We start from the raw sequence: 23,403 nt of genomic DNA, 5'->3' as shown, positions 1-23,403 counted from the left end.
ATAGGTTTGGCGCGCATAGGGCTTTTCCGGCCATTTCGCTGATTCTGGTGCCACCAGCACACAGTTATGCCGCAGGGCAGAGCCTAGTGGGTTAAAACATCCCACAAAGGGAATTGAGACGGGCGCTTAAACTGTGCCCTGCACCAGAGCGTTCGCCAAGAAAAGCGCTCTGGTGTAAATATAGACAATGGCTTTGCTTTCATAATTGAGTATAAAGCAATGTTGGATACCCAAAAGAGACTGCAACTGGTGGATTCAAAAGATGTATCCTCCTTTTGTCGAGCAATCAACAACTTGGTGACCCAATCATCTGCCTAATTAACCACATAGGCGAACAAGGATGGATCGACCATTTCATGAAAGTATACACGGGTGTACCTGGGGAGGAAAGCTATTGCTCGAAACCTTCATGCGATTCTTGGCACTTAGCATTCTCAGCCAAATAAGCTCTCTTATACGTCAGAGTAACAACTCGTGAGCCGCAGGGCCGAACGGCCTGTCAAATGCAGTCCTCAAACTTAACCCCCACCTCTGGGGGCATATATTGCGTCTAGCCTTCAGGAATGTTACATCATCGGCCACTATACCAAAAACCTGGACTCAATCCATCATTGTACCAAATTTTAAAAAGGTACAATGCTGGCTAGCCTTAAGTATAGACCCATAGTGCTACTTGACATCCCAGCAAAAATCTATGCATCTGTAGTGTTGAAAGATCTAACAAACTGGGTGCAGGGTGCGGACATACTAGGTGCGTTTCAAACAGGGTTCAGGAAAGGCGCAGGAACAAATGCAAACTTGTTCATCTTAGGTCTCTTAAACAGCGAGGGCAAGACCCATCTATATGGCGCTTATTGACTTTGAAATGGCATTTGATTAGTATTGATCCAACACGTCTATGGACAAAGCTAAGACAATGGGGATGCCCAGATCTTGATAGCACTCCATGCAGACGCCTCCATCAGAGTGTGATTGAACTCTCAGGGAAAGCTATATTCTCCTATCTTTATAACGCGTGGCCTGAAACAGGGTTGCGTTCTGGCCCCTTTGCCATTTGCCTTTTTCAATCAGACCTTGCCGAGATCTTTGAAGGTACATGTAGCTTTTCGCCAAACTTCACCACAGCGCGTCTGGATTACTTGCTTTTTGCCAATGCCAGTGTGCTTTTTATTACACGCCAATCGGATTGCAGCGCAAGCTTGATAACCTGGCCAAATACGCTGAATTCAATCAATTGAGCACTAACGTAATAAAATCACAGATATTGATATTAAGGCCAGGAATGAAGCAAAAATATGCAAGCGTCCATTGGACTATTGGGTGTTTTGCCCCTGGCAAGGGTATCACATTCTTGATATTTGGGATGTAAAATATCTGAACTTCAAAAGAAACTGAGCTCCAAGTTCATCAGCGATCCAAGATCTTCAAGCTGGCAACTCAAGCTTGTGCTGGAAACCGGAAATTTGGCAATTTTTCCCTGATTCCGGTCCTTGAGTTCTACAGGGCAAAGGTTGTTGCATCAATAACTAATGGGAGAGAGAATTGGGGCTTGCCACTTCTGGTGGATTGAGAGGGCCTCTTTTGGAGGAAGGTCTTGCACCTACCAAACGGCAGTAATCCACTATGAGTTGGGGCAGACTTTCATAAAATTTCACCTTTAGCGGAAGCACCTATCATTAATGAAGATAATTTCTGCCAAGCAGGGTCAATCTGGTGGCTATCGAACCAACTGTCGCTTAAGAATTCTTGGGTTGCTTCGAAAGATAAGTTATGCTACTATCTAACCAAACTGAAAAGGAAGCTAAGGGAATGGGACTGGATAGACACAATCAGCAAGGTCAGAACTTTTCATCTGTATGCTGACCTGTTGACGCCAGACCAGCCAGAATTTCCTCAGAATATTTGCGCAGATCCCCTAGTGCACTATGGTAGTCAAAGGTGAGGAGACTACGGCTAAATTTGATAGACACAAATAAAGTTATGGGGGCAAGGAGCAAAGTTCAGGGAGAGCAAAGAGTATGCAGATTTTGTGCTAACTCTGAGGAGTTTGAGACGTTAAGCCTCATATTATTGCACTGTAAATCTCTAGAGGGGAAACAAATGTCATATTTTGGCCACTTAGGCCACCCATACATTCAGATTCATGCCGGTAGAGTATGGCAGTTGATTATGAAGTCTTATGGATGCAACAAATCGATGACTGCCACGATTCATTTTTAAAGAAGTTTTAGATGGATGTGAAAGGACTAATTGTTAGACATAATGGTTAGTTCACTAAAGTTTTAACTCTTTGCGAAACACTTGAATACTTACTGCAATGCATTCTTTTAGTTTAGTTTTTTGCTTTTTTTAAATTTAATTTTTTACAAATGAAATTAATTAGTTTTTTTACTTTAATTGTGTTTGTTGAAGGTTACTTGTTAACCGAATAACAATACATTTATAAAAAATGAGAATCGGGATACTCCGTATCTCTCCAGCACTCCACATAAGGTTGGGGATGCTGGTCTCACCTAATAAAATGTAAGAGATCCTGAGATCCTTTCTATAGTTGGTTAACTATAGTTCTCACAAGGTTAGCCAGAGGAAGTTGGGGCAACCCAGCAACAATAGGCACCTATTGCCAAAAAGGTGTCAAAGAGGATAACTTTTAAAAGACACTATGAAGAGTCTTAAAAATGAAACCCAATTTTCTGAGTGTGGAAAAAGGTTCCCACTCACAGCGGTATAAGGAAAAATAATCCACCAGTAAAATCAAAAAGATCTGGGTTTGACACAGGTCAGGAACATTTATCATTACTATGAAAATCTTACCTAACGCCAGTCCCCGGAGCACCCCTGTATGAGTGTTCCCTTCATTAAACTCGCCGATTGCAGCCGCTCCTCTGGGCGTTTTTTTCTCCTTTCCGGCTTCCTTTCGCTCTGCCTGTGCTACTTGGGAGCCCCAGCGAGCAGCAATCGCCGCCGTCTAACCTTATTGCAGCAATCGAGAAACTTCTGTGTCCCACAGCTTTGGCAGTGGACATACCGCAAAGGGGACTGCAGGTGTCTCGACCCTCTGGCGGCCTGTTCGGGCCTGGTGTCTTTCACCCTTCTGCCGCACACAACATCCTTCCCGCCAGCCCTTCTCCAGCCTGCTCCACGTCTGCCAGTCACGTCCTTTTCTCCAAGCGTGTTTCTCTCCGTTTCCCTGGCGGTTTCCCATTTCATGCACCTGGGGCCTGTTAACTGATTGCTGGTGCACGTCCTTTAGTTATTTTGTCTGACCATAATTAAGCCTATTAGCTTAACGGGCCTGGCTACTGCAATGGTACTCCTCCATTGTCCTCTTCCTTGTCTCAATATCAAAGTGGTGTGAATGAATGAATGAATGGATGGATGGATGTATGGATGTATGCATAACTTCCAGTTGCCTCCGCCTCGTCCCAGTCTTAAAGGGAATGGCCGTGGGACATTTTGTGTGTAAGAAAGAGGTAAAGGCTGGAATGGTGCATAACTCCCAGTTGTTCTTCCTTGTCTTTGATCTGATATTTCTCTGTATTAAGAGGAGGTTAATGTGTGTTTAACCTGGCCAAAAAGGGGTCCTTCTAGTTGATCTTTCCCTTGTTCCAGTATAATAATGGCATTTCAGAGGGTGCTTTTAAAAGGAAGGAAAGGGGAAGGGTTTAGGGTACCCTATAAAGGCTGCTTGGACTGATGGTTCATTGTGAAAAGGGAATGGGGAATACAGTGTCTCACCTAAGGACATCCTCTTGTCCACTCCCGAAGTCTCCTCCACCCCAGGGTGCGGATCCAAGAGCGATGGGCTTTCCTTGGCCACCTGAGCAGAGGATGTTGGGAGATTGGGGGGGTAGGGGGTGGACTTAATGGTAACATTTTATATTATTCCTGTAACTGCATAAGTTGCATAGTTTATTATCAATAGGGTCTGCTTACCTTGATTTACATACTGTCATTCCAAAAGTCTACTAATGTGGTTTTACTCCCCTTGAAATGCATGCTGCTATTCAAAATTTTATAATTATTGTATTTTTGACTTATCATAGTACTTATCTTTTTGAAGTATTCTCTTTGCCTTTGTGTGTGTATATATGTATATCTATCTGTGTGTGTATATGTATACATATATATATCCATTCTTTCTACAATACATCAGTGTAGAAGTGTCTCATTGGGCCATATGTATGCTACCTTTGCACCTTCCTACAGGCCACACTCCCTCCTAAGAAAAGCCTGGCTGCTCTGCCATTGCTACTTACCTTGAGCGGTACAGCCTTATACTAGAAGTTGGAGCTCTGTATTGCCAAGTAGAGAGTCTTTGGGTGGACTTTAGAACAAAAACTCCCTAATGCTGGACACAGGCGGCAAGGTCATGGAGGGTGGAGGTCACGTGGTGGGGTATGGGGAGTAAATCTGCCTACAAGGGGGGTGTGAAGTGAAGGGCCCGGTAGCAACAGCAGCAGCATAAAAGTGACATTCAGGTGTTGGCGTAGTTTCCAAATTGAAATCTTGTGCCTTAGTTGCAATTGCATTTTATGCTAAAAAAGCCTCTGATGGGACCTGCCGTCCCTATGGAAAGATGAATCCCCAATCTGTTGCACCCATTATTATAATTTTTATTTTACTCTGTGGATAAAGCAAGTTACTGTTTAATGTCACAGATGCCCTTAATAACACACACTGTCAGTCATGGTTCAAGAGTTTTTATTAAAATTCTTGAACGGCTGTAAAGGCCGCCCCTCACTCACTAATCGATGCATCCCTATTCCCCAAGTTAGTATCCAATGCTTTTATTTACCCCCTTACTAAGTCCTTTCTCTCTTAAAGATAGCCACCTTCTCCATCTAACCTTCCTCTGGGACTTCTAAGGTTAGTTCTACAGGACTTGTCGGATTGTGCTTTCCACTCACTCGAGAACCAATCTGTCATCTTTCACACACTGATGTTGTTCTTACTAGGTTTCCCGACCACTGTATTCTCATCTTGCTAGTCTCGTTCATCCAACTCGACCACCCCCCCCCCCACTTTGATCTCTCCTTTTGCATCGTCCTCCATTGTCCCTTTCCCATGTATGACTTCATTCTACCCTCCAATATTACGCCCTCCTTTCCAGCTACTCTGTTCCCCCACTTAACTACTAGTCTCCCCTGTCCACTCCAGAACTACTCTCCCCTCTGCGCTGCTACTCTTCCCCTTTCCACCCGCCTTCTGCTCCCTCCCCATTCACTCCTCGTCCATCTTTCACGCATCTTCTGCGCTTCAGTAACACTGAATCACCCTCTTACATGCACCACACAATACTACTTGCTCTCACTAACCAAAATGACCTTTTCTGTAAAACCTCTCCACACTCCTGTCCTCTATCCTTCCCACTTCGGGTGTCTCGGTCTGCCGGCTCCTTCACTTCTGATCTCAACTGAACAACCCAAAACGACTTTCTTCCTGTCTCCTTCTTCGCCCCTCCTCTTGTTTCCTTCTCCCATTTGTCTGCTTCTCTGGGCCAATCTCGCCCTGTCTCTCTCCACCCCCCCCCCCTCCCAGGTCAATGTTACGGGTATCAAAGTGTATAAAAAGGGAGATAATATTGTGCCTGGGTAATGGCTGCCTGCGTTGAAAAATGGCTGTCGCCTTGCACCTCTGGGGTAGAACTTGCTCTGGTTTCCACCCTGGCAGGCCTGCCACCCCAGGCTGAGATGGGTTCCCACATCCTTCTAACTAGGTCAGACTACTGAGCTGGTCGCATTAAATGTCGTTATTTTCAAATAATATGTAATATATAACATTTAAGACTACTTTCTGTATAAATGTGAAATGTTATGGATAGAAATCCATAGAGCAAAAGTTTGAATTGTTTGAACCTGCTGGAGGCGCAATGGATTTCTTCATCTTTTTAAAATGGTGCATCCTTGACATGTTACTGCAATGCAAATATTTTTTGTAACTTATTTAAGCTGTGACCTGTCTTAACTTTGTTTAGACTCCTCTGAAATTCCGATGGTCTATCGATCAAATTGCAACACATAATCCTGTAGACATTGATCCAGAAGATGTTCATCGTCAGACTTTATATTTAAGTCATGCCCAGTAAGTTCACCTCTATCCTTGTTTTATTGAATTAGACCATTTTATTATTGCAATCTATTTGTATGTTTTCCTAACTTGTTTGTAGAGGCTAAGGTTAATGGGCAGTTACTGGCCCTGTATGCCCCCTACGCCAAAGTGATGAGCTATTTTCTGCATCCTCTTCCTTGAAGGAGACGGAAAAATAAATATAAATTGCACCAGTACCCTTAGGTTGAGAAACCTGGGGAGGTATTTAGCTGTGGGTACCACTGAGATCTGTGTATATGAGTACATATGTAAAAGTGTGAGGGTCTAGAAGTAAGAGACGGACACAAAGGTGGCATGTTTATTGTCAAAGACTTGTATTAATAACCGAGAAGGTGGGATTGGAGGAAATTCGAACTAGCCCTGTCATTAAGAGTTGTTTCCCTACCTCAACAAAACTAGCTAACGAAACTGTCCGTGTCAAAAAGTGTGCAGCCCTGTGTCCAAATCCTAACCTATCCCCCACAAGCTCAACTCAACAAAAGGTGCAAAGGGAAAGGTCTGACTGCTTTGTAGTTCACAACAAAAGTTTGTAGAAAAGCAAACAAATGTTACAATTAATTCAAGGGTTTGTCTCCCTTTTCCCAGAGTCTTTCCAGCTTTATCCAACTTAGTATCTGTTTCTTTACTATATGAAAAATAATAGTCTTTATCTTTCCCTGATAGGCCGGCCTCCCAGATCCTGCAAAAAAAGAGAATAGCCTGGTCACCTTGGCCAAGCAGGTTTGAGGGTCCCGGACCCTAGTTTCAGTACCCTTCGCCTTGGTGCCCTCTCCTGCCAAGTCGGGTACGCCACGCTGTTGGCTTCACAGTTCTCTCTCCCAGTATTTGCTCCCACCCAGAGCCTTGTCTTTCTCTTCTGCCAAGGTATTCGTCTCCCTTGTACATGCAGTTTCTATATTATATGTAACATGCAGTATTCTTCCCCAGCCTGGGTCCCAGATCCTTTTCACCTGATGGTTCACAATGTTCTTGTTTAGTCTGTTCCTTCCTCAGCCTTGGTTTACTCTCCTGACAAGGTCTGTGCCGGTCACTGATGTTTGCCCAGTTCGTGTTCCCCTTTTTTGTCGTCTCTGTATGCTTAACTTATGTGGGTGTCAGACCCCCTTTACTGGCTGTTGTACCCCGTATCGTCCTTTAATCCACAGCTTTGGTTTACTCCCATGCCTAGGGCTCTTTATGCCAATTATGTTTGTAAAGTTTGTGTTCCCCTTAGCTACTGGTAGGGGTATGCCTTTGTTGAGTGGGTCCCAGACTCACTTTATTAGGTTACTCTGCCTCTCTGGTTATTGCGTTCCTGCTTTGCTTGGGTCCCCTCTCATTCTCTGGGTCTCCCCAGCCCTGTGACCAGCCATCTGTACGGTCTGAACCGTTGCCCTCTAGCTTGGCAGCTTTCCTGGCTTCTCGGGACTTCACTCGGTCTTTCGCGTCCCTTCCTTGCAGTTATATTTACACACCAGCAGCCTCGGTTACCGTTGAGTCTCCTGCTTCCCCTCCGGTCTGCCTCTTGAGTCGCGAGGCTTCTACGAATGCTTCTGAAGGCGTCCTGCCTTCCTGGACACTGTCTGCAGAGTCTGCATGCTGAGCCTGCGTGGGCCTCGCTGAGTCCTTGGTCCGTGCTGGACCGAAGTTGAAGATCCCATCGTTTTGTTCCCTCTCCTACATCAGGGGACCAATGGAAGCGTCTGGGAGACTTAAACGCGTGTTATCGTTCTGACAAGTGATCATCATCCCTCTTGGTCTCTTCCTCGTCCCAGTGGTTCGCATTGGGGAGGTGCTACTAGCACATTGAAGTAACCAGTAATGGGGGAAGAGGAGGGTTCTTTTGGGTGGGGGGCGCAGGGACACTGCATTCTCCGGGAGTGGTCACTGCTCTCAATGGGGTCCTCCGTCCCTTTCCATGAGATCCTGCCACGGAGTACCACTATCTGGTAGCTGCCTCACCTCCCGGTCCTGCTGGAAAAATGGCCTTCCCCCATCTAAAGCAGTGACGATACCTCAAGAGTCGTCACACAAGCTCCAAAATAAAAAAATAAACCTCACCGCTTGATCACAACAAGTGATACACAAACACCATATTGTTAAAATACTTCATGTGACAGGAAGTTTGACATAAAATTGACACAAAAGATGGACTGAGCAGGTAACTGTGAACATATCGGCCATTTTGGAACGGATAAAATAACAGTTTTAATACGTAACACTTTCAATTTCTTTAACACACCCCCACTAGAATGTTAAAATGTAGATCAAATTTATACAAAATTGTATAAAAAGGAACATACATAGTTCAACATAATCACAAGCTTTGTAAAGTGCCTTGTGCATGCATTTCGCTCAGTGTCTAGTGCAACTTGTGCAAAATACAGCAACATTAAAGTGCATAGTGCTCATTAATTTATAAAATGCTTAATGCATCTGTTTTATTTGTTGTCACATGTATGCTCCGTTTATCTCTTGTGGGTGCGTGCGTTGAATCTCCATGGACTCACCCTAATCATTATCAATGAAATTCCTATGTTAGTGGCCCAATCTCTTCTATTTATGGCTAACCAGTCTCTTTTTTGGAGTTATCAAAGGAAAATATCAGGAAGATATCTGGCAACTGTCCAAGCATAGTGTATACAATGGCTAAAGTCGCTATAACTCCCTGAGCAGTGGCATTGGACAGACCGTAATGCCTGTATATTCATATGTCTATTTAACAGAGAAGACTATCAACTTAGACATTACCGGTTCGATATAGATTAGCAAACTATTCTGAAAACATATATATATATATATATCTCGATCTGTCTGTATGGAAATAACACATTAGTAGTCCCAAATTTGTTGTGTTACTATCTCGCTATCAATAGAAGCTAATGTTCAAAACAGTATTGGTTCATATATGAAAGGCATACTATATCATACAAATCTATCTCTGATTTAGAAAATACAACTTTACACTGTCAAAAGAAATTGCTGTAACAATGCCATAGTTTCTTACTTTAAAAAAAAAAAAAAACCTGTCACATGTCTCTCCATTAAAACAAGATCACCTTAAGTGCATAAAAGAGAAAAAATGGAGACCCCAATAACTGTCCCCACACCAGGCTGCTGCCTCATCCTTATAGATACCGAATAAAAGAGAAACGGAGAGAAATGAAAAGAAAAATTTGAATCTATAGAGAGGCAGAGACCTAGGAAGAGAGGAAATGGGAACCGAGATAGTTACCAATCTCATTGTATATAGGCATGAACATTATCCATCTAAGTTAAAATTAGAAAATGAAAGATGGATTAATAGAAATTGCCCATGGCAAGTCATGTAAAGCAGGAAGTTAAAAAGTAAAAAAATTTGAAAAAAAGTGAACAAAAATTAAGGAACCCAGAGATGAAAAGACAAAAAAGCAGAATATGCATTCACAAAGTCTGAAATTACTGTCCCCAGAAGGTATGTAATTGTTATGTGCATGACTTGTTGAATAAAGAAGACATTGTTCTACACAAGAAAACTGGTTTCCTGGTAATTCTCTGTGGAACGGGGGAGTGCCTCTCACCTGGGCTGTAGAGAAACAGTCTTATGAAATATATGGGTACCAACAAAAAAATGAAATTCTTCCTTAAAGCCACCAATAATGTTCCTTTTTTAATGGTGTTTTTTCATTGAATTTCAAAGGTTTTTTATAACTTTAGGGATTTCATAATGTTTCTGCGCATATGACTGACTAAAACGACCTATTCTTACATATGTAATTTAACATTTGTGGAACTGTGATGAGGGATGGGCTATGCTGGGGTTAACAGGTACTGCTATGAAGAGGAGGTATACCAGGGTTAGGGTTATGAGGGCTTGTGATGAGGTGGGAAGGTGTGAGCATAGTCTGGCATTGTGAATAGGAGTAGATCCGGTGGTAATGAGGGACTGTGACGAAGATGATGGACGCACTGTAATGATGGACGCACTGTGGCAAGGATGAACGATGTAGGCGTAATGGACTGTAATAATGATGCTGGGGCAATAAGGGACTGAGGGGAGGATGAGTAGGAAGCCATGGCAATGAGGACAGATTATCATGCCCGGGGAAGGGTGGGGGGGGGGCTTGTGTGCTTATACTTGTGATATTGCACATTTTCTTTATTCAGATATTTGTGGTAGTTTCACTATGGGAGTTCTTTTGCTTTGCACTATGCCTTTACTTGCACATACATAGTGCCCTATTGTATGCACCTTTTTGTGTATTCATATAGGACATTAACCATCTTCTACTTATTTGTATCCTTTTGATTGTAATATACATTACTAGTGTTCTGCTTATTCAAATGCTTGAAGCATCGTAAGTGTTAAGCTTATGGTTCATTTTTTTTATAAATTAATATCGAGTTTGGCTGAGATTTTGAAGCTTAGACAACTTCATAGTAAGGTGTGCCTAAAATCTCCAATTGAATAGGTTTGTAAACTTTACATTTCCTTTTGAGTTCTCCTTTTAAGAGAAAGTGAAAAATTACTTTTATGAGTGCAAGTTAGAAAGTTTGACAAAAGTCCACCAATGGTAGGACTTGTGAAAACGTGCACTTGGGTCCAGGGCTCCAACTCTTAGTATAGGCCTGAACCAAACAAGTATGTTAGTAGCAATGTCTGAGCAGCCATGCCTAATCTAAGTAGGGAGAACAGGGCTGTAGGTGGTACAAAGAGCTTCGGGTATACACATAGGCCTAAAGAAACACTGACCCACTAAATATATATAGAAATATTGGTTTATTTTACATATACACTAAGCTAAAGTTAAGTACTATGTTGGAACAGTTTTTCTAAAGTCCAACTAAGGACTTTATAAAACCTTACATGAGGCTCCACTCTTGGTATAAGGCTGTACCACCTGAATATATTTGGTAGCGTAGATCGAGCAGCCATGCTTACCTTGGGAGCAAGAGAGATGTAGATGAGTTCAAAGAAATTGAAGCATAGATATGGTACAAAGAAACACTATATATTGTAAACCTAATGATTTATTATGAATACATGTAGGTAAAGACAAATCTTTGGAAAGGTAAGTAATGTTACAGATTATATAGGCACAATCGTAAAAACCAATTCAATACATATGTTATACAATATAAAGTATAATTTTGTTAAGAATATCAATAAGCAGTTCAATGTGGGTTGAGCATTAAAGGGGACAATGTTATTGTCTCAAAAGATGGGCCATAATATATATATACAAAATATTTTTAAAACTAGTTCCTATGTAAAATTTTGAGCATATGAGGCTCAAAGTCAAAAATGTCAAGCACTAGGAGGCATGCATTTTGTGAAATTAATGAGCCTCCTGTGCTTGTGATGTGCTCTGCTCTTAAAGCCAAAATGAAGTGAGAGCCCCCTAATGGGAGCTTTTGCTTATTACAGCCGGAGAGCAGAGAATGCTCTCGGGCTCTTTCCTGCCTTGCTGGTGAGTGCTTCTTTGGTTTACTGCTTTCCCGTGCTCCCCTCAGCTGGGGAAGCCCTTGAAACTTAAAGCGAAAATCCAGGCAATTATAAATGCAACAGAATTGTATTTATGATTGCAGTGTCTCGGGAGACTTCAACATAGCCACAGCAATCATAAAAACGTTATTTTAATTGCAGGCACTTTCGTTTCAAGTCTCCCAGTCTCTCCTGGCTCGAAACCAAAGTGCCTGCAATTGCATTTACAACAATGGGGAAGCCGGGAGACTTAAAGAGAAAGTCCAGGCAATTCTGAATACTTTGTCGGCCGCCGGCAGAGTATTCATAATTGCCTCGACTTTCGTTTATTTCAGTTTCACGTGCTCGGGGAAACTAGAAAAGAAAGTCTCAGCAATTATGAAAACTCTGGCGGCGGCTGGCAAAGTATTTATAATTGCTGTGCCTTTTCATTTTACGTTTTCTGTGCTTCCAAGGCTTGGGGAGCACAGAAAATGTAAAATGAAAGCCAAGGCAATTGTAAACACTGTGGCAGCCTCCTCTCCATGTTAAGCTCTGCTCTCTGGCAGCAGTAAGCAAAAGCTCCCAGTAGGGGGCTTTTGCTTGATTATTGCCGCCAGAGCAGAGCTTTACATGAACAGAGGAGTCTGCTTCATTACACACAATGGATGCCCCCATGTCAAAACCTTTCTCCTCATTTCCTCAAAATTTATATAGGAACTTTCTTTAAAAATATTTTTTATACATTTTTTTTCTTTTGGCCCATCTTTTGAGACCATCAAATTTTTGAGTGAACTTCCCCTTTAAGCAACTCTTGGTGGGTAAACCCACAGTAGGTAGACTTTTAGAATCGAATAAGTAATTCAAGGGCAGCTACTGGTCCTAACCAAGTATTATTCAGATCCAGAATCACTTGATTAGACCAATACTGTTACAAGTATTTTTTGCAACATATGTAACTTTCTTCTATTATGAATGGGTACAGTTTCACCACAAGTATTACTTTTAAGAACACAGTTCAGAGCTAGTAAGGGAACTAACTCCTATACTTTCTAGAGTGGCATTAGGCTAATCGGGGATAAATATGAACACAGTAAACCATTTTAGAAGTGCACTAAAGTAGTTAATGGAAAGCATAACCCAGTGTTATAGTTTAAGAAGAGCAACAGCTATTCAAGGTCAGTATAACCTATTGGCATATAAACGTTTACACTATTACTAATACAGGAATAGGCAGTTTAACCAAGTATACTTTTCAGAAGTGTAGGTTAAAATTCGGTTAAGTAAGATCTCTAGCAGGCAATCTGCAGTTTAAGGTAACGACTTATATGCTTTTTAGAGGGGCAGAATGCAACTCTTAAGACAAGTAAGAACTTAAAGACTGTTTTAGAAATGCTCTAAAGCAGATCAGGGGGAGCAAAACCCAATAGTACACTTTAAGAAGAGCACACAAGTATTAAAGGTAGGTAAACCATTGGTATGCTTTTACACACATTCCTTTTTAGAAAGGATTAAATAGTACCAACACATTACTTTTCAAAAGTGCAAAAACACAATTTAAAGTAAGTTATATACTTTTTAAAGGAGCTAAAAGCAACTTAAAGGCAAGTTTTAACATAAGGATGCTTTGTAACTTATTCCAGAGATAGTTACCCCACTAACATCTTTAGCAAGAACATACTTTTCAGACTTATCATATCAGAAGCCTTATCTTTTAGAGTCTTTCCCTATTCTCAAGCATTCGTTTTCTGAGGCAGAAAAGGGACTCCAGTGGTGTAAGAGCCAGCTGAAGGCAGGTCCTGATAGGGTTCAGATGCAGGAAAGTCTGGGTTCCAGAGAATATCTCTGCAAACATTAACTTGAGTTAGTTGAAAGTGTTCAGGGACTTCACAGAAGGCTCCCTATAGGCATTCCAGAGTTGAAAATGGGCGAATGGTATGGGCAAACTCCCAAACACACGAATCACCCACTCAGCCACACAGGATCGACCAGACTTGAGGTAAGTATTAACCAAGCCAACAAATTACCTCAGCTAAGAAGAAGAGCTGGGAGATGGTTGTCTTCCTGAAGCAGCAGCACAGGACCCGGTCCTTGGATTCTTGTTCTGGAGACTGAAGAAATGGACACTGAAGGGAAACTGGCAGTAGCAGTCGACATGAGAGGCTTCCAACAAAGGATTCTTCAAGGCTTCTAACAGCTCTGCCGATTTGGTGCCCTTTTACAGGTACCTTATGAAGAACGAATATCGCTGGTCGGATTCTCGTCACTCTCTCGTTCCTGCACTCTTCTGAGGGGACTTCAGGTATTCAAATCGTGTCTCTGGAGCGCCAGCAGTAGTCCACCAATGTTTTGTCAGGAATATGACTTGGGAAGACCATGCACCGCACACTGGCTCAAGGTCCCTGGGTATTGGCAGTTTGCAGCCTGCAAGGTCGCAGCTCGTCGAGGGATGGCTCAAAATTGATTGATTGATTGATGCAGATCTTCTTGATACTAGTTGGTCTCACCAGCCTCTTGGCAGGAGCCGCCGTTCATGGAACTGCCAGGTCGCTTGGAAGGAAGAGTTAATACAGGCTCTGGTTACAACACAAGCTCTCCCGTCGCTGGAATCATTACAGCCGTCTTTTTCTTTAATCTTCATCTTCCTCTTTGGATTTGGTTCCAGTGTTTGACTTGTCTGGAGCTTCCAGGATCGGACTATTTATCAGGAACTACAGCATAACATATGCAAACTACCTGCAGTTTACGGAACGGGGTGGCTGGCTGTTCAATCAGGACAGCCAGCCCCCCCAGAGGAAACTGTTTCCTTTGAGGCAAGCTAGAAGACAAAGGGCTGCAGAGTTTTGGACTCCTCCTTGTTTTCAGCCTTTGCAGACATTCTGGAGCATCAGTAGGAGAAACAAAGGCTTCCCGCCAAAGACAAAACGTCAGGGTACCTTTCATGCCTAGGATGGCAAAAGACCCAAGAAACGACAAGCAAATGAAAAATGGCAAAAAAGGAGCCCACCATTCCGAATGGCGACCCTGTGCATTGTTGAGCTCACCAAGTTCTGAGTGGATTCTGCCTCGCAAAGACGTTGCACTGCAAAAGAGTCAGCGGTCTCCTGGTATTCACGGGCTGCAGCTCTGGAAAGGCACAGCACCTCAGGAGATGGCTCAATTTGTAATTTGTCTCGGGGCTGGTTGGTCCCACCAGCCAATGGGAAGGAGTTGTCCTCTTCCGAACTCTGTCAATGAGAAAATGGAGTCAGGACAGCAGTGGTCGCTTCACGGGTACTGGAAATGTCTGCAGGTATATCTTCAGCTTGCGATCTTCTGTCCCAGTTGTCGACTTGCCTTTCACCTCAGGAACCTCACCTTTTATTCGGTTTTACCACACTCCTCTGCAAACTCTCAGCATTTTACAGAACGGACGGGTGGCTGTCTAATCAGAACAGCCAGCCCACCAGTGGGAACTGGTTTCATTCAGGCACTCTGGCAGGGGAGTCAAAAAAACCTCTCCCACTTCCTGCCTCTGCAGACACAGTGGAGCCTAGGTGCGGACACGCAAGGTTTCCCTCCAAAGGCAAACACGTGCGCACACACACGCACACATAGACGCACAGACGTGCGTCTGCGGTAAAATAATTGAACAATAGTTTGTAGAACACGTCCTCTGCCACCTGCCATAACTGTAGGGTTGTCCCTGTGACTAGAAAGTCACAGGAGCACAGAGAAGGGCGATACTAGGTATCTCCTTAGCACTCCACATAAGGTGGTGTGTGCTAATCTTGCAAAGTATAACGTTTTAGGCGGGATACTAAGTATCCCTCTCCTTAAGAACAGTAGTTAAAGGAATGGTTCAGTAAATTTTTTTTATTGCCCCTACGATTTTTAGAAAAATTTCCATTGGACCTTACCCGTGTTTTCATCCATTAAACGCATGCGAAAACAGGCATCAGGGAGCTGCCATTTTGTGATAATCCTATCACTTGCCGCATCGTCCTGGCTGACCTGCTTTTGCGGCACTAAATGATATCCCCCGCCCCTGAGCCTGACATTATCAAAACATTCATATTCCCCACCTCTCTCCGTGACGTTACTGTGCTGCGTAGGCAAACGCGCTCAGTCGTCTTCTATGCGACTTCACACAGAACCCGGAAACCAACACAGATCAACTCGCAACACAGCGTGCCACAATTCGGAATATGAAACTGTACTTTCAAATCAAACCGCAACACGGTACATTTGGTAAAGTACATTTATTTGACATTAAATGTTTATAGAATATTCAGCAATTTCCATATTAACTCGGAATGCCATTTATTTTCTTCCATCTCTATCCGCAAAAACTGTTCCGTTTTATCGTGAGTCACACGCTGTTCCTTAATGGTACACAGGGTGTTGGTTTTCGTTAAAAGAAGCACTTTGGTCGCACGGTGAACCACAAGGCTGTTCCATCAACTAGGCACTAGGCCAGCGTAAAGGTTGATATGTTGCTTCTAGCCGCTACTACCGCGGAAGGGCATATTGGGCCCTTGGCGATCGTCCCATAAGATCGTCAAAGTGGTGCCGTTGTTGACAAGAAGCTGCAGCTGGTGGTTGAAGAAGCCGTCTGCCGGGGTCTGAAACTGGTGGCAGTAGCAGTAGGGTCGGATATACCTGTTTTGAAAACATAAAAATTATAATTAGTCTCGCCAGCCGATCTTTATTAATATTATTCATTATTTCTTTCGGCCGATCTGAAACTATTTGCTTGCAAGGATAGTGCAATGGAGTATGTTCAGCTCTAAAATCAATGCGAAAAGTAACAAAATAAATCGAGGTTAGCACACAATGAGAAACAACTGTTTGTCTAAATGCGTGTGGAATGTGGACCTGCATGCCCGTGTGCCCGCTACAAGGACGATCCCACAAACGTTTTCCTAGCTCTTCATTCATTCATTTATTCATGCATCCATTCATTAATTCTTCATTCCGGTATAAAAGTGTCTAAAGAGTTACTTACATTATATTTGCAATTTCCATTGTGGTTCTGCGTAATGCAGTCCTTAAATCCAACTGTGCTCTTGACAACGATTTTTCGTATACTGAACTAACATGAAACTCGGTCTAGTTTCAGAATGTTCTGCCTTATTGTCTCTTGCGTTATTGCACCCCCCCTTCAACCCTCCCTTCAAATGAAGTTTTTTCGGCATGGTCCCTGTCTCTCAAGGTCAAAATACAATAGACCCTTATACTGCCAGTGCGAGTTGTGGGCCTCTTCAGGCCGCGAGCTGAAAATCAAAGCCGCTGACCTTCACTAGAAATAAGCATACATTCTTTCTTTGCATCCCGTAGTAAAGCCATCTGTGAGAACTCCATCTATGTACTGCTCCTCAACGTGCAAATGCGAACTGGCTTCTCTCCCATCTGCAACGGCTCGCTTGGCGCGTTCTAAGGCCCCCAATTTTGTCCTCGTCTGCGAGCTTTGCAGCCCCAAAGAACCATAACTATGTAGACATTTAATTTTTAGGGAAGGTCCGGGAAAGTATAAAGTACCCGAGGAGTTGAGTTGAAAGTGAGGTTTGTTTTATTATTTGCAATACGCAAGCCTCCCCTTGGTTAACAGTGCGCAGCATTTACATGAGATTGCGAAAATTAGTTACATCAACAAAAATATATATATATACACATATAGACAAGGTCAGCCATATGAGGTGAATAGAGAGAGAATTCAAAGATGACACCCAGGATGTTCGCCACCCAAGATGGTGAAGGTAGGGGTTAGGGTTAGCATACTTTGTATTTACACTGTACAATAACATTTATTTACAAAAAGACAATCGTATTACAATTATTTACACAGGGATTTGTACTTCACAACCAGCTCTCCTTTGGGTGGACATGGCACAGTTGCAATGTTTGGTGGCAATGGATCAGTGCTCTGCACAGAAACTTTCAAAATTCCATATCTGTGCTTCTCTAATACAGCAACAATAAGGCTTTTGACAAAGTCTAACTCCATTTCCTCATAGACTGGTTTGATCATCCATTGCTTGCTTCTTCTTGAAAAGGCCCTAGTGTAGCGAGGCATCCTTACATTACCCGTAGTCCTAGATTGTTCACGGCTGAGATTCTCGTTATGGGCCAAGACGGCAAGTAGAGTCCTATGTCTCATGCCCTTTATGTTGAAATGCAAGCGCTTTGGCCTGTACTTTAGGCACATATTGTGGAACATCTCCAAACCTCCTGTGTGACAGAATTTTGTCAGTCCACTCAAATTTCTTGATAGAGTTTTATCGAAAACAATCTTCTCAATGGCTTTGTGTGTCGGTGAAGATGGAATCAACCACTTCTTCTTCCGTGCCTCCACTGGGGACAAAGGGCCATATTCACATTGGTGGAAATATAGGTTTTCTGACCAGCAGTGCACGTTGGTACAGTGGCGCATCAGTGACCGCCATTTTTCAAGTAGTAGTTCCACTGACCCTTCACGTTTTGGAGCTCCACCAAAGATGGTTGCTGATAGACTGGGACCACTCTGAAATACTTTCCAAACCTTTTTTTTCCCCTTCAGCCGAGATTTTCTTATTGATTGATTTAGCAAGATGCCATACGTCAAATTGATGTTTAATATGTGGGAACTGCTCTCTTTGTCTTGGCAATTGAAACGTGTCTGTCCGTGGCTATGAGGTCGATGTGCATTCCTCTCGATTGTAGATATTCCACTGATTTTATTAATCCTAGTTTCTCCATGGCCACTGAGGATGTACATTGTGTTACCTGCAAGACCACCAAACTCACAATTTTCTTACTATCCATGTCCTGAAAGTGGTAGGTGCAGTACTTGGCAGAAAATCCAGGGCTGTCGCACTGTCCATCGCCGGCTAGCCTGAATCGTTTGCCTTCGAATGTACTTACTAGAGACAATTGTTAAATTTTCCAAGCATCACTAATGGCCGGAAACAGATAATCATGTTGGTCTTTGTAGTACTGCGTTTTTTTAAATGAAATGGAGTCCCACAAACTGAAAGAAAGACTCTAACTTTCTAAAACTGGACCCACTAAAAAGTGATGCAGCTGCACACAGTAGATTGCCTGCTGGCAGTTTCCCCAGCATCAGTTGTGCAGACCATGAGAACGTATGATTTAATCTACAGGCGGCATTTATTTTGACGTTACTGCCTTTTTTTTGACACGTGACATGAATCGATGGCTTCCCACATACTTTCCCTCTAACGGAATGCCCACATTTCAGCATACTTATAATATTCATCAAACAACTGTCGAATACTATGTATTTGCCCTCTTTCATTAGACTGTCATCCGGCGTCAAAGTTGTTTCGGCCTGTGACGTTGAGGACATATCACCACATTTAAAAGAAATGTCGCTGCTATCAAGTTCTGATGCGTTGGTGAATGCTGCTACTGGTTCATTCTGTCATTTCAACATCTGCTACTTCAACATTGATGGGAGAACACAACAATGTCGACAGCTTTTTTTGGTGGCAATTTTTTGGCGGGTGTAGATTGTGTGAATTGATCTGCGACTACTTCAGAGCTATCTTCAATACATCCAGTATCATGTTGTGGTGGTGCGGTCGCACTGTAGCAATGGTCTAATACAACTTTGCTGGATTCTCCGGACACATTCATTTCATGTTCTGGCCATTGGACATGAGCATCTCGAGTCTCAACACGCGGCGTCTGAATTAATAGTTCCTCCATAGTGTAAATGGTCTGGCAAGCAACATCTCTCATTCGCTTCACTGTCTGTGTATGTATAGTTCGGATACCCACGGGTAAATAGAGGATAGATTGGAAAAGGGATGTTCAGTTTAAACACATGATAAAGTATAGTACAATTGACTGGTAAAAAACATAATATAGTCCCAGCACAAAAACATTTCTAAAGTTATGAACTGTTTGTAACTAACCTTATTTTTGTTTCTTTTCTTTGCAACTTTTTTGACTCGACCTTCAATATCTGCACGCTGTTGCTCCAATTCGTATCCGCATGTCTCCCCTTCCTCTTGCGCTGCAACGGCTATATTTTCTGTATCCGCATAGACAGCACGGAATGAGGCTCCATCGACTCCCGAAACATAGTATTTTCATTACTGTGTATTAAAATATTATTAGCATAAAACACACGTGAGGACGAACACACAGGTACATCTCAATAGCCAAACACGATTTAAACATTGTGTGGAACAATCAAATGACAAGTATTCGAGCTCCGATGACCTAGTTCGATGGAGCTGTCAGAATCCATACCTCTGGCTCTGCATGGACTGCCCCGAATGATTGTATTGAAGAGGAGGTATCAGCAACTCCCTGAACACAGTACTTGTGTTTAGTATGGTTTTCAATATTTTAAACATAACACACACTTGGGGTCGACGGCATAGGTAGGTCTAAAGAGATAACCACAAATGTTGCATTGTCTAAAAGAATCAAGGAATATTTAAATATGATCAGATTTAATAGACTTATTTCTCCGATTTCTTTACATCTGCATCCTCTAAATGGGATCTTGTGATTGTAGTGGAAGCTCCATCGTCTCCCTGAAACACCGAACTTGCGTTAATAGGGAATAAAGTATAGAAAATGTGATCATGTTATATGATCACACTCGATGGAGCTGTCAGTATCCATACCTCGTGCTGCTGAAGAATATCTATGGATGTTGTAAATGTGGTGCGCACTTCCGAAAGCTGTTGTGCCGATTCGTATCCGCATGGTCCCGCTTCCCCTGGAATTACTTGAATGTCAGGCCCCGCATCAAGTGCGTGGGTTGACGCTTCAACAACTGCTTGAAACATAGTATTTGCATTATTAAGGATTACAATATTGAAAACATAACACTAGCTTGGGGTCGACCGCACAGGTACATATCAATGGCTAACCACGAATGAAACATGGTGTAAAACAACCAAACGACAAGTGTTTCAGTCCTGATGATCACGTCGTTGGAGCTGTCGGTATCCATACCTCGTGCTGCTGAAGAACATCTGGGGCTGTTGTCAATGTGTAGGACGCTTCAGCATCTTCCTGAAAGACAGTACTTGCATTAGTATGGATAACACTAATTATAACTGAAAACAAACCCCAGGGGACGACAACGAAGGTGTATATCAATTGGAAAGCACTAACCAAACAATTGGTAAAATAATCACATGATACATAAAAACTATTACTTGACATGGATAAAACAAGTCTGTAGCGGAATAGCCAAGTATGATTACCTGATAAGCGCTAGAAGTGGTTGATAACTGCGGGCACGTCACGGATGTAGAATGTTCTTGCTTCAGATTCAGTGGATAGTCAAGCAGTTGTAAAGGTAAATTATTGTTTGATAATGAAATGCAAATATTAAAAAATTGCCATGTAAACCGACAGAATACTTGATAATAATGCTATTGAAAATGCGCAGTATGGTACAGTTCCCTGTGCCCATAAATAGATTTCCTTTGGGGTTTATAAAATGAAATATAATTTATTGATAAATGTCATTATTCAAAAAGCTATACACTCATATCAATATCGAAAGTATTTCAAGGGAGTACTACAAGGGACACAACACCTTTCAATTAATCCATTTGGCTACCTACACACTACTGCAAGGCCTAAAGCTAAATCCGGACACTTGACTCACCAGTGGCGGAATGTGGACGAATAGAGTTGGAATATTGTTTGCGAGCAATTTACGTCTCATTCGCCGTTTATTCTTCTTTGTTACCCAAGATGTGGCGTACATGTTCGAGGAAAAGTGCCGGCTGCAGATGCGGTATCGATCACCCCTCTTGTCCTCTAAGACTTGTTGGACTCTACTTTCCAGCTCATCCAGTGGATATCCGCAATGTCTGACCCATTTTCTTATTCGATCAACAGTTTTCGGGAATACATGCATTGTAGTGCCTTCAGATTTAGCATGGGTCTTCGAAGGGCAACCGCTAATCGAATAGGCAGGCATTGTTGAAAATTCTGAAAAGTAAATATCAAGATTATTATAAAACATTGATGAATAAAAATGTCATAAAGTAAATGAACCATACCATGTTCAATGCAAGGTTTCTTTTGGTCGCCGGAACTATACCAGTTCATCATGTGCGGCTTAGTATTTGCATAAATTACAGACATTTTTTAAATGATGTGACTAAACTCTGAACATGTGACTCATCCCTTGGATGTTCTGTCTTGCACGAAAAGGAAACATGCTTACATTATAGACTGGACCCCCGAAGGATGCAATTCGATGACAATTGACACAGATGAAAATAAATGGATCTATTGATAGCATAACAATTGAAACTCAAGTCAATAGCATTAAGACCAATGACCATAGCACTATTGGGTACTATAATTGCAAATAGATAGAAATGTAAAAATGACCGAAATATGACTAGGATACATGGCCTTACCTTGACCAACAAACAGTTGGATTCAGCAGGCCGAGCAGTATGTTGCAGAACAGGTAGATGGCCACAGGTAGCACACTGACGAGTTTGCTCGAAGCGATCACAGATAGCACGACGACGAGCAGATTATCATAGATCTCAGTGATTCTCCGGTAGAAGGTTCAGGAGTTGACTTGCAAAGCACAAAGATGTTCTCATGAGACACATCAAGTGGTTTATAAAGTATTAGAAACAGGGTGTGTTTGTGAATGAATGACGTGTGTATGTCGTGGTATTATGTGGTTTGCAGGGGGGCGGCCTGCCTGGAGACACGGGGTCTGAGGAGGCCATGTGAGCGATGGCCCCTGGGCGTGGGATACCTTTTGAAGTGTACATGCTGTTTGGCACCTTGGCCGTTTGCGCCTGTGACAGCCCCTCATGCCAGCGCTCATCCCAGGGTACGAACCGCCTTTGATAGAGGGGGGTGGGATGGATGGGCTGGTGGGCATGCAGGCAAGTGTGTGGGAGCGAGGGGCCATCAGGCCCCTCTCCTTTACTTCAGTAGAATCTCGGACCAAGTGCCTCCAGTAGTGAGTTCGCCCCTTGCCCTTATGTTGTGATAACTTTGGTTGACATTCGTGTAGATGGGACCACTGAGCAGGACACGGCATCCATTTTTGTACCCCCTTTCCACTCCATCTTGGTGACCAGGCATCACTGCGCCGAGCACATGGCCCCCACCCTCGTTCCCACTCTGATTGGAAAACTCCAGAGGTATTTGCAACAGCTAATAAATGTAACGCATCACTCTTCTCTGAGATTACTGTCCTGCATGTGAATCAGCCTGAACTAAGCACATAGCTCGTTCATCTCCACAAACGTGTCCTTGCCCACGCACCCTCGCCAGGGGAGACTTGCTGCCATTCTGACCCTGTGTCCCTGCAAGGTATTCTCTTCATGTGCCAGACCACTGACCACGCCATGATGCCCACCTAGCAGATCCCCAACTATCATTAGACCCCTACTGCAGTATATCGTTGCCTATCAATAACAAATTCCATATACCGGAGATTCTTGTGAGCGCAGACCCACACTTCAAACAGTGTATTATAGTGGTCAAGACCCTTAACCTAAGGCCTGTATAATCCAATGTTGATTGATAGTATAGATGTGACTTTTATAGAGAAATAACAGACTGAAAGACTTTGAACAAGTGTTATTTAGTGCATGCATTATTGAGAATATATTATGTTAGCTTAGATAGTGACCACCCTGCTTCACAGCGACCTGACCTTCACCCATTCGGAGCACAGATGTTTGACGTCTATCCTTGAATGGAGACACACTTGATTCATTTAAAAAATCGAAACAACCGTTGTTAAAATATATGTGGCGTTTTATTTTGTATCTTATTTTGAGGGCACAAAAATACAAGACTTTACACATTGTACAGGTCAGGTTGCAGCACAGCGAGAGAAAATCCCCTGTACTGACCGCTGTCACTCGGGA

General features: G+C 42.8%; 1 protein-coding gene across 3 annotated transcripts in view; it reads left to right on the top strand.

Moving 5' to 3' along the window:
* BORA (BORA aurora kinase A activator) overlaps positions 1–23,403 on the top strand; it is a 911,814-nt gene that overhangs the window by 133,559 nt on the left and 754,852 nt on the right. For all 3 annotated transcript variants that reach the window (XM_069639407.1, XM_069639408.1, XM_069639410.1), the window contains one exon: positions 5,978–6,084. In XM_069639407.1, the coding sequence (XP_069495508.1) occupies positions 5,978–6,084 (107 nt within the window). The remainder of the gene's footprint in view (positions 1–5,977; positions 6,085–23,403) is intronic.

Source organism: Ambystoma mexicanum, chromosome 7q (genome assembly GCF_040938575.1).
Source record: "Ambystoma mexicanum isolate Mex_15411 chromosome 7q, UKY_AmexF1_1, whole genome shotgun sequence".
Lineage (NCBI taxonomy): Eukaryota > Metazoa > Chordata > Amphibia > Caudata > Ambystomatidae > Ambystoma > Ambystoma mexicanum.
This window is presented reverse-complemented; position numbering and strand designations above follow the sequence as displayed.